The sequence below is a fragment of the Humulus lupulus genome, chromosome 6 (genome assembly GCF_963169125.1).
Source record: "Humulus lupulus chromosome 6, drHumLupu1.1, whole genome shotgun sequence".
NCBI lineage: Eukaryota > Viridiplantae > Streptophyta > Magnoliopsida > Rosales > Cannabaceae > Humulus > Humulus lupulus.
The window spans coordinates 29,290,092-29,303,123 of NC_084798.1; the positions used below are offsets into that span (position 1 = coordinate 29,290,092).

Consider the following 13,032-nt stretch of genomic DNA (forward strand, 5'->3'; position numbering starts at 1 on the left):
TTGAGCCTGAAATTTAGCCTCACTGTAGCTGGCTTTAGCTTCCTGATAACTTTTCCCAATGTCACCAATCACTTCATGATTAAACTTCTTGAGGCAATGCTTAACTCTCATCAGTTTTAAGAAGACCCCTTTTAGACCTCTAGTAGTCAACGGTTTCTTCCAATTTTTCTCCACTAAGCTCTTAAAATCGGGATGATTAGCCCAGAAATTGTAATACCGAAAAGGTTTGATCCCAATAGTCTCTGTAGCTGTAGCTGAAACAACACAAGAACAATGATCTGATATGATTTCCCAACTAAAACGAGCTGCAGTGTTAGGAAAGTGATCATGCCACTCCTCATTGACAAATACATGATCTATCTTGGAATAGATTCGATTGGTGCCAGCTTGGTTGTTAGTCCAAGTGAAAACCGACCCATGACTTTTGAGAGCTTCAATATGAGCCTGAGATAACCAGTGATTAGAGTCAACCATTTCATTTTGCATAATGGGATTCCCTCCATTTCTATCATCAACATTAAAAACTGAGTTAAAATCCCCAAGAATTAACCAAGATGAAACAGGAAACTTCAGCTGCACCAGATTATGCCATAGAGTCTTCCTATCTTCAATGGTATTAAAACCATAAACAAATGTGAGACAAAAAGCATTAGCTTGCCCAGCCATTTTAACCACACAATGAACATGTTGAGGTGATTCAACAATTACTATAACTCGAACAAAACCCTTTCTCCATATAATCAACAACCTGCCCTCAACAATAGAGCTATTAAAGAAATCCCAATTAGCAAATTTTTTGTCCATCAACTCCTGAACTTTATTCCCTTTCAACTTAGTTTTTAACAAACCCCCTACTCCAATTTTATTGACATTGCAAAACTCTACCATAGAATCTTGCTTATCCTTGTTATTCAAACCCCTAACATTCCAACTTCCTATATTGCAACTATCCATGTTTAAGCATAAATTAAACCAGGACCCTTTTTCTCTCCACACTCTACCTCCTCGTCCACATTTCCCTTCTCTTCCTGCAAAATACTGAATTTATTCACAGACCTATGCCCAACATCTTGGTCATGATCTGTATTAGAACCTGGGACAGGTTCCTTCATTCTTGACCCAGTAGCTCTTCTAGGAGTTTTCCAAACAGCAGTAAGCAGCGGTTGATCATCTTTTTTTCCTGAACCAGATGGTTCCAACTGAGAGGAAACAGGAACCGATATGGGAGGATTTGTGTGAGATCCTCTGGTTTAGTCATAGGAGCCTTCTTCTCTGTATTCCTCACTATCTTCAATATCCCCTTTCCTACAGTCGGCCATGATGTGGCCATAACCCAAACACGTTTTACATTTCACAGGCAACCATTTGTAATCTATCCACTGCTCCACCAACTGACCATTTTCATTTAGAAATTGAATCACTCTTGGTGATGCATCCGTAATGTCCATTTCTACCAAAACCCGAGCAAATTGAATCCTGGTACGATCCCTAGTATGCTGGTCCACCATAATTGGCTTCCCAACAGTACTGACCAAAGCACTTAGGCATTTGTTCTCCCAGTATTGAAGACCTAAATCGTGAAGTCGAATCCATAATGGAACAGGACGGATTAGCTTCATCGCATCAAGATCTGATGACTAGGGTCTAACTATAACTGGCTTTCTGTCAAACTGAAGAACACCATTCTCTAAAACCAGATCTCTGGTCGCCTCATCATTAAATTTCACCATTGTTAAACCCATGGTCATACGTGCTATCTGCGCAATCCCAAGATGGCCCCAAATTCGCTTAATATATCCCTCAAACACCGCCATTGGAGGGTTCGCACCTAGTACCACACATATTACAACAGAGCTCCAGTTCGCAGCTTGGAACTTCACCTCCTCAGGGTCGACTTGAGCAATCTTAATGCCATTCTTAATCAGAGGTTCCTGATATGTAAGATGGGGGTCACGAGCAAACCTGTTTTCCTTTGCAAATGAATTCCAATGCTTCCGTGCCGAATCCTGGAGAGTCTCCTGACCTTCACTAGCATCCATCTCTTCTTCCACTACCTGAGCCCAAACCTTACTCAGTCGCCGATCTTGAGTCAGAGACGAAGGAATCTCAAATTCACCATCATTAATCACTTCTGTTATCGTTTCTTCTTGCACTATTTCCCCATCTATTATAGTTTCTGCTATTAAATTTAATCCATTCATAGACATCCCACCACCAGCTTCTTCCTTCTCATTATTCTAACTACTATTGGATCTATGCTCAGACAATCGAGGTGCAGACTTTCGGACCACATGCTTCTTCTTCGCCATGGAAGAGAGAAAATCGGGAACGATAGCCTTTTTACCTCTTTTATTATTATTATTATTATTATTATTATTATTATTATTATTATTCGGGTGTTTTGTCGAATTATTTACCTATAACTAGAAACAAGTGTTTTTTTTTATTATTATTATACGAGTGTTTTGTCGAATTATTTACCTATAACTAGAAACAATTGTTTTTTATTTTTTACTTGGAAAATTGTTATCATGAATGCTATTATATACAGGTTGGTGTGAATCATTTTCTTCTAAATAAGTATGGTCACTAAGGTATGAAGTAAATGTATAAATGGTACTAAATATATGAATTTTCTTTTGTCAATAAACTTTCTTATGTGCCCTCAAAAAAAATTAAATAAACTTTCTTCTGTACTGTAACTGTTGTGTAAATATCTTCCATTTGTATTTTTGTGGTACAGGTATGGCAGTGCTCGGCTTGATAATGATATTTCTCCGTGAGCATATATGACATCACTGTTTATACTAATTAAGAGTATTTCTAATAGAGTGACAAATTAGTGACATAATATGTCAAATAAGTAACATAGTGCTAAAATATAGCTTATATTACAAAAAAAACTTGCTTCAATAGTGTGTCAAAAATTTGGTCAAATTTGAAATATACTAAATATTATGCCAAATTTGACACAGAATATAAATAATGTATATTTTGCATCACCATAAATATTATACTTTTTTATTTACTTTTTTGTTATTTTTATTATTAATATTATCTTTATATATCAATATTAAATGTTAATTTTTTTATTTTATTATTTTATTATTATTTTTAACTATAGTAATAAAATATAAATAAAAATTATTACTTTTTGTATATTTTCAATAAAATATCATATGAGCATTAACTAAAGATTAATTTTTGACAATTGTGTAGTAGAATATAGTGCTAAAAATATTGCCAAATATATCACATTTTTTTGTTTTTTGCCTTATATATATGACAATATTTACATAGATGATAATGACCCCTTATATATATCATGAACAAGTTGCAGCTGCACTTTGTCTTAGATAAAACATTTTGTTCTTGGTTGCCGTGCATAAGTATAGAGAAGATTTTAGTCATGAACGTACTTTAATAGCTGTACAAAAAATTAATTCCCAATATTTTTTCTAGGTTTTTGAATTTATTATTGACTCCACATTTTAAATAAAAGCGTTAAAGTTTGAAATTCTAAATAAAAATATTAAGTTCAAATTTTTTTCTAATTGGTTAATAGATAATTATTTCGTTAACTAAAATAATAGCATTTAAGCACATTAACTCAAAAAAAATGCGTACCTGTTTAGTTTGTTTTTTATTCAATTAAATTAAAACTGTTAAAGTTAACGTTAGTTTATTAAAATCTGTTAAAATTGCCAAAATCTTAAAATGACTACGTTAATCCAAAAAATTGTTTTCACGCTTATCATGTTTTTAATTCAATTAAAATAAAATTGTTAAAGTTAACGCTAATTTACTTAAATCTGTTAAAAATGATGAAATTTTAAAATAATTCCGTTAAAACAAAAAATTATCATTATCTACACACTTTTTATATAAAATATATATATAACGATCAAGTCTTAACAGTGACATTTGTTTTGTCATAAAAATTTAAAAATGCGTCACTCATAAATAATTTTAATTAATAACTCAATACAATATGCTTCAAACAAAATACATTTTTATTTCTCATAGACACATATCAGCAATATCAATAAATATGTGTTATTGCAATCTTGCCCTACTAAACAATTAAACCAAATAACAAAAAACAAATATATTCACTTTACAATTAAAAAAGTATTACTTTTACGTCACAAAACCGATTTTTCTATGTAAAAAGCAACAAAAACTACTGTTTGCTACACTAAATTATTCATTGTGTTATTTGAGGGATGTCACACCTCAAAGATAACCTAGAGACTAAATAACTCCCTTTTATACTATATACATATAGTTAGCCGTGAGTAGGTATTTGGTAGCTGAAAATAAGTTTTTACTTGGACATAAAACCAAAATAATTGCCTATATGAGTAAGGGTACGGTAGTATAGAAATGTTCCCTCGTCTCTTGCTGATGGAGTAAAAAATGAACGATCTAACTCAGAAAATTGATGACCTTGTTGAAAATGATGTTAGGCTTTGACAAATATAAATACATAAATATTTCTAGTGGTGATCCCACATTATTTTCTATGCGCCCCGCATATCTGGTAGCAGTAAGCATTCATTCTCATATGATTTCTTTCTATTAATAATTAATCCCTTGGTGATTATTATAAAATAAAGGATTTTTCCACGTGATCATTTTACAAATATATATATATATTTGATAAATATTTATTTGATATATGTATTTTAAATACATTCTTATTATATTTTTTATGTTTTTAATAATTTTTATCATTTATCTTATAATTTGAAATTATAAACATTTAGTTAAATTTTATTAATATAATTAAGCTATCGTCAATTATATATAATTAAGTAATTAAATTTAAATTTAAAAATTTCATCCTACTAATAAAATTGTATTTTTTAAATTTGAGTCCAAAAACCAAATATATGTAATTTGAAATTACATAGAATTTTTATATTCCCTTTATAAAATTATTTTTAGTCTATGCCGAATGTATACTTACTCATGATCACTAGCTCTTTTTATATATATATACACCATAGAGAGGAAACCCTTTACTTATTGACTAGCAGACATAATAAGTATATGATTTAAGTAAAACATCAAAGGATTTCAAGTAAAGGCAAATATGTCTAAGCCACATGCAGTGTGCATCCCATTCCCAGTGCAAGGCCATATAAACCCTACGATGAAACTGGCCAAGCTTCTACACCAGAGAGGCTTCCACATAACGTTCGTCAACACCCACTTCAACCACAGCCGTATCCTCAAATCTAGAGGCCCTAACTCCCTCGACGGCTTGCCTGATTTTCGCTTCAAATCGATCCCGGACGGCCTTCCTCCGGCGGAGAACAAAGCCGATGCCACGCAGGACATCCCCTCTCTCTGTGGAAGCCTTCCAAAGCTCTGCTTGGACCCCTTTCGGAAGCTTATCACCGAGCTAAACGAAAACAGCTCCGGCGGTGTTCCGCCGGTGAGCTGTGTCGTTTCGGATGGCTCTATGTCGTTTACTATCAAGGCTGCCGAAGAATTTGGTATACCCGTCACTCTCTTTTATCCTTTTGGTGCCTGCGGCTTCATGGGATTTCTACAATACCGGCGACTTCTTGAAAAAGGCGTTATTCCATTTAAAGGTAAAAATTATACAACATCTCATTTATTTTTAGTCGCAGATCTAATGCAACCAATTATTGGATGGAGTTGAATTTTCATTTCTTTTTTTAATTATATTATTAAATTGTTGTATTTCTTTAGTACTACTTGATCTACAGCTATTTATTTTAGCTTTAAATAGGATATTATGGGTTTTGTTTGTATGCTTTCAAGATTCAAGTGTGCTCTGATTGGTTAGTATTATAACTACTACCGATGCTTTGATATACAATATATTAAATTTTAGTGCTGTTGGACTGAATTATTGGCATCTCAGTACTCTTTGTTTTCATGCAACTATCTTTATTATTATTATTATTATTATTATACGAGTGTTTTGTCGAATTATTTGCCTTGCTATAACTAGAAACAATTGTTTTTTATTTTTTACTTGGAAAGTTGTTATCATGAATACTATTATATACAGGAAGGTGTGAATCATTTTCTTCTAAATAAGTATGGTCACTAAGGTATGAAGTAAGTGTATAAATGGTACTAAATATATGATTTTTCTTTTGTCAATAAACTTTCTTCTGTACTGTAACTGTTATGTGTTAATATCTTCCATTCGTATTTTTGTGGTTCAGGTATGGCAGTGCTTGGCTTGATAATGATATTTCTCCGTGTGCATATATGACATCACCATTTATACTAATTAAGATTATTTCTAATGGAATGTCAAATTAGTGATGCAGTGCTAAAATATAACGTACTTTAAAAAAAAAAATTGTTTTGATGGTGTGTCAAAAATTATATCAAATTTGAGATATAATAAAAATTGTGTCAAATTTGACCCATAATATAAATGATACATATTTTGTATCATCATAAATATTATATTTTTTTATTTATTTTTTTTGTTATTTTTATTATTTTAGAATTATCTTTATATATCCCCATTAAGGGTTCGATATTTTAATTTTATTATTATTTTTAACTATAGTAATAAATAAAATATAAATAAAAATTATTACTTTTTTTGTATATTTTTAATAAAATATCATATGAGCATTAACCAAAGATTAATTTTTGCATCAGATTTTAAATTTGTATATTAGAGCATACTACTAAAAATATTGCCAAATATATCACATATTAATTTATTTTTTTGTTAAATATAGGACAATATTTACATAGATGATAATGACCACTTGTATATATCATGAACATGTTGCAGCTGCACTTTGTCTTAGATAAAACATTTTGTTCCTGGTTGCCGTGCATAAGTATAGAGAAGTTTTAGTCATGAACGTACTTTTATAGCTGTTACAAAAAATTAATTCCCAATATTTTTTTAGGATTTTGACTTTATTATTGACTCCACATGATTTGATTTTTGTAGTTTATCGTTTTATACTTCTCTAAATTAAAAAATTAAAAGCATGTCATTCATTCACTTAATCATAATTATGATAACAAATTTTTTAAAGAAATAATTTTACAGATGAGAGCTACTTCACAAATGGGTATTTAGACACAACTTTAGATTGGATTCCGGGAATGAAAAACATTCGACTGAAGGATCTCCCTACTCTCTTACGTATCACAGATCGAAATGACACTATGTTCAACTTCATTATGAGAGAAGTTGACGCATCTGCGAATGCTTCTGCCATACTCTTCAACAGTTTCCACCCATTAGAGCACAAAGTCTTGGAAGCTCTCTCGCCCATGATCCCACGTCAAATTTACACTGCAGGCCCCATCCACCTACTTGTCCAAAAAACTCAACCAAAAAGTTTGTCCTCCATCAAATCTAATTTGTGGAAAGAAGAGCTCGAATGCCTAGAATGGTTGAATTCAAAGGATACCAAGTCAGTGATTTATGTCAACTTTGGCAGCATCACCCCCATGACCCCTCAACAACTGGTTGAGTTTGCTTGGGGTTTGGCCAATAGTGAGAAACCCTTTATTTGGATTATAAGGCCGGACATCATCGATGGGAACTCCGCGATTATCCCAACTGAGTTCGTGGAAGAGACAAAAGAGAGATGTATGATTAGCAGTTGGTGCCCACAAGAAGAGGTTCTGAACCACCCTGCAATCGGAGGTTTCCTGTCGCATTGTGGATGGAACTCGACCCTCGAAAGCTTGAGCGCCGGGGTGCCAATCATTGGTTGGCCTTTCTTTGCTGAGCAACAAACTAATTGTTGGTTCTTGTGTTCTGATTTGGGGGTTGGAATGGCAATAGATACGGATGTGAAAAGAGACGAAGTGGAAAAGCTTGTGAGGGAGTTGATAGATGGAGAGAAGGGAAAGGAAATGAGGGAAAAGGCCATGGAGTGGAAGAGAATCGCCGAGGAAGTCACGGAGCCTGGTGGTTCTTCTTTGGTGAATTTAGATAAGATGATCCAAGAGGTTTTGCTGGCACCACTTTCAAAACCCTAAATTAATTTGGTGCAGCTGTCTGTATGTGGTCTCGTATTAAAGTACTGTGATTGGTTACATGATCAATCATCAATAAAGTGTTGATGAGCTACCAACTCAATTAAAACACACATCCCTAATACGTTTGCCATTTATATAAATATATAGTACGTAAAGATCTCATCTCTTGCTTTTCAGAAACGATTTTGTCAGTGAGTGATCCAATAACTTATTTATTTTTAGAATATGACAAGGTATGAGTTGTCTTCCATTAATTGTGGGAAATAAAAACACAAGCATGAAATCACTACAAAGGACGTCTATGATTAATAATAGTATAATACAAGGGAAAAAAGAAATTTGCCACAAAAGTAGAGACGGATTTAAATTTTTTCTCCTTATTTTTTTAGATATACCTTTTACGTCTACCCTTTAGAAATGGCCACTTCACTTATAATAAGAATTAATTAATTGGTAGAAAATAAATAAATAAAATTACAATTTTAGATAATGTGGTAGCTACAGTGGTGAGACACGTGGAGAAGAAAAAAAGCCAGCCCTCAAGTATTGGGGCCCAAGAAAAAATTTGATATATTTTTATAAAATTTGGGAAGCCTCCGCCTGCAAAGGAGTACCTTGAGAGGTAATACCTCTAGCCTCCAGGGGATAGAGAACATAAAGAAGAGGGAGATATAGTGCAACACTAATTTAATATAATTTAAAACTCAATGTATAATAAAATTTAAGGGTATTTTTGTCCTATCATTTCTTTTTATCAAAATTGGCTTCAAGTCCTATTTTAGTCATATATATGATAGAAGGAACTAGTGATCATACTTGATTTTAATTTTCTACCATTTTTTTTAATTTTTTTTATTATATTCTTTCTTAATTAGATGCCAATTTAGCTATTTAAAAAATGAAAAATACTAGTTTGGTCATTGTATTTTGTCCGAATACTCGATCGGTCCATATGTTTTGTTAAATGACAAAACGAACACTGTGTATTTACAAAATTGAACAAAATAATACCTGAACCCAATTTTGGTCAAACAATTTTTTAATATGACTAAAATACCTTCAGATTTTTTTAATTAATGAATTTATTAAATAAAATAAAATAAATTTTTAAATAATAAAAAACTGAAAAAAAAAAACATATATTTAATTTTCCTTTTCTTTTCTCTCTCATCCCTCTTCTCTTCCACTTCCTTCCCGATCTTCTCCTCCCCATCGTCAACCTCTACAATGTCTTCATCCTCAATGGAATCCCTAAACTCAACCTTGTCGTGATGTTTCTTCGATTGCTCATGATTCTTCCATTGTTTCTCACTCTTAAACTTCTTCCTGCACATCATACAATACAATTCCTCTCCCTCGGTCTTCTTCTTTTTCTCGTCTAATTCTTCAAAACCTTTTTGATCCACTTCATCCTCATCTTCGTCCTCCTCAGCAATTCTAGCCCACTCCGGCTCTGCACTTGAGGAACATTTCTCATTAACCTAGATGGGGATTTTGTGCTTCGGAAGCTGGAAGAACTTTCTCGGCTGGGAAAAGCATATCCCGCCTTTTCGATTCTGGGTGTTCTATCCATTTGGTTAATGGTGTCATCAAGCCCCATACTCGGTCTTGTTGACGCCGTTTTTCATCAAACAGTGAAAGAAGAGCACATAAACAATAACTGATAATGACCAATTGAAATAAAACAATATAAACACACGATTTTTACGTGGTTCAGCAGTTAAATCTGCCTAGTCCACGAGTCTCTGTTATTAAACTCAAGATTATCTCTGAGAATTCTTCAGGAATGAATTCTTCAGAGTTTTCTCTCAAGGTTCAGAATTTCGGTCCTTTACAATGGTGCATGGCCTCTCTATTTATAGAGAAGATCAAAGAATACTATCCCACATATTTTGGGTAGTTACTCTTTTTGTATAAATAAAATAAATGGCTTTAAATGCCTATAATCATATATAAAAGGAAACGTCCCCTGAAGACCAGGAGACGTATAACTGACCAAATAATATCTCACGATTCTAGGGGATTTACAATAATAAATGAGGATTACATCTCGTATTTATAACACTTGTAGATATTCAAGGTGGTTATCGCGTATCTCTAAGGCTTTAGCTTCCCAGGTTTCCCGTCATCTATCGAGCTAGAAACATCTCCCGAGGCCACATGGCTTTCGAGATCATATGTGCGTCGAGCTCGGGACCCCTGATCCGAGATCATCCCTGAAGATGAGAGCGTCCCCGGAGCTATATTTCGAGATCATTAATACTTCGAGGTCACCATACTCGAGGTCGTCTATGTCCTGCAGGCTCGACATTCAATCCTGGAGCATGTTTCCAATCTTATAAGTCCACTTATTCGCGAAACTAACTTTCGAGGTCATATTTAACGTAACTCAAAATATGGGTGTAACAGGTCTAACAGAGGAACTCGAGTTGGGTTTTCGAATGGCAGCTCCATATATAAATGGGATTAATTAGTGCTAGTTCCACTCTTACTAAAGCTGATTTCACCAACGTCTTTAGTATCAACAGAGTTTTTGTTTGAACAAGAACATTTACAACCCAAACTAGCAAGAAACTTCATTCCATTCATCTTACTCGATTTACTTTGTGAAGAGTTTTTCAGGGCAATACTTTGAAGTAACACTCTTCGACTATTCCAGCTCAATTCAGAACGAACGCTAGGAGTTCTAGGATGAACCTTTGATCGAATTTGCTCAATATCAGGGACTCTTTGAATTAGACGCTCACCATTCTTGTAAGGGTGGTTATAGCTTATTGCAGAACTAATGCTTGGCATCATATTGATCAACCCAGCAAAAACCCATCACCGTCGAAAACCCTAACCAATACCCATAAAACGTTGTCACCTGAGCATACAGAGAATCCAAATTCCCCATGGTCGGAGCCTCTCGCACCAAATTCGAACTCAACCCTAGCCTAGTGACGAACCTAATCTCATCGGTGTATAGCTTATTGAACACATCAAAGTAAACCTAGTAAAATCCCTTTCTCTTATCGAAGTAGTCGGAATAAATGGTGTTGGAGAAAAAGGAGAAAAGGTCTGGGATTACCAAGTCGGGGACAGAGTTGGCCAAGTTGGGACAGGTTCGGAAAACTTAAATGAGAAGAAGAAGAAGAACAGGGGGGAAGGAGAAGATCAGTAAAGAAATGGAAGAGAAGAGAGAAGAGAGATGAGAGATGAGAGAGAAAAGAAAAGAAAAATTAAATACATGTTTTTTTTCATTTTTTTATTTTAAAATCTATTTTTAATTATTTAAAAAATTCATTAATTCAAAAATTTGAGGGTATTTTTGGCATATTAAAAAATTATTTGACCAAAATTGGACTCAAGGTATCATTTTGTTTCATTTTACAAAACACAAAATCTATTTTTTCATTTAACAAAACATAAAGAGTGATCGAATATTCAGGCAAAACACATTGCGAAACTAGTATTTTCCCTTTAAAAAAAAACCTATGTTTGCTTCATTTTACTTCAATACAAACTAAAGCAATATAATTCCTCTTTTTTTATATATAAACTTTCATTACTAAGCTAGTTGTTATATTCAATCTATCATTTTTTGTAAAGTTAAGTTACAAAAATGTTTAACTAAATTTACAAATTATTTCTATAAATATTAGTTAAAAATTGTATTTTTTTAATCACGAAAATAGTTCTTTAAATCATTGTTGCAAAAATGTACTTTTTTAGTTATCAATCAGTGTATAAATATTGTTTATAAAAATGCCCTTTTGTTAGTGTTTTTTTTCTTTTTTGCAAATATTGGTTACGTAGATATTGTATTTCTATATTTTTGTAAAAAAAAATATATTTCCATAAATACTTTTCTCAACCGTATTTTTCAATTTTTTTTTTATATAAATTGCATGTATTTTTTTAAAAAAAGTTCCTAATATAAAGTGCAATGGCATTTTATAAATCTGACCTGATAATAAAATTAAAGCCTGAATTTGAATTTGACTTGAAATGGTATTAAAGTTTCGGATTTGGATTCCAATATGAAAGGTTAGGGTTTAGGTTTGAGTTTGAATTTGAATTTAGTTTTGTATTATTAATTACTAAAAATAAGTTTTTACTTAATTTAAAATTTTAATTTTGTTAAATATTCATATTAATAATTCATTAATTAAGATTAAACTTGGGGTATTTAGCCCACATTTAAAAATATGTTGACTAAATTCTAGTGCAAGATTCTATTTTTTCTTTTTACTATTTCATAAAACAAGGAGTCTTACTACAACAAATAAGACCATCTGTCACCCCGATTAATCCCCGAAGTCGTCCCTAATGACATCAGGGGTGACATGTCGTCCCTAAAAATTCGCCCATAATGAGTCGACGCTAATATGCATTACTAGCATTATGAATTTAAATAATTTGCAGTAAAATAAAGTTATATGGGATCTTTGGATTAAATATTGTAAGTATTGTTGACATGACTTTTCGCCAACAGTGTATTAAGAAATTAGAAAGGAATATTAGTACTTAATGATAAACCGTAATAAAAACAATAAAGAATTCACTCAAGAACACAGAATTTTTATGTAGTTCAGTAGTTACAATCCACCTAGTCCACGAGTCACTTTTATTACTGTTTTTCTCTCTATTTTGGCAAAGTTTCGGTAATACAGAATATGGTCCCCTTTTCCTGTCCAATATTCCCAGTATTTATAGGGGAATTTCATGAACAGGTTTGGGTAACCGTGTGAGTCAATCACGCATTTACATAATATTTACATTTAATACAAATACTTCCCATATTTATGTGGGGATATGATTTGATAACAGAATAAATTAGAATAAATATGTCCGGCTATCTCGGACAATAAATATTATAGGCTGGTCATAAATAAGCAACAAATCCCAGATCCTTGAGGATTCCAGAATACGCATTAAAGTTTAATAACCCCGAGCTGGATATGCCCTCCAAACTCGTGCATCAGTACTTATCTGATCCTCAGCTCGTGCTTGACAATAGTCCTGTTCTTAGTTCATGAC

At 32.8% G+C, this 13,032-nt stretch overlaps 1 protein-coding gene across 1 annotated transcript; it reads left to right on the forward strand.

Moving 5' to 3' along the window:
• The first annotated feature begins 5,064 nt into the window (after nt 1-5,064).
• LOC133781977 (7-deoxyloganetin glucosyltransferase-like) lies at nt 5,065-8,087 on the forward strand. The gene is made up of 2 exons (XM_062221101.1): nt 5,065-5,603; nt 7,067-8,087. Exons 1-2 carry the CDS (start codon nt 5,099-5,101, stop codon nt 8,008-8,010), a joined length of 1,449 nt encoding a protein of 482 aa, XP_062077085.1. The 5' UTR covers nt 5,065-5,098; the 3' UTR covers nt 8,011-8,087.
• Nucleotides 8,088-13,032: the final 4,945 nt, after the last annotated feature.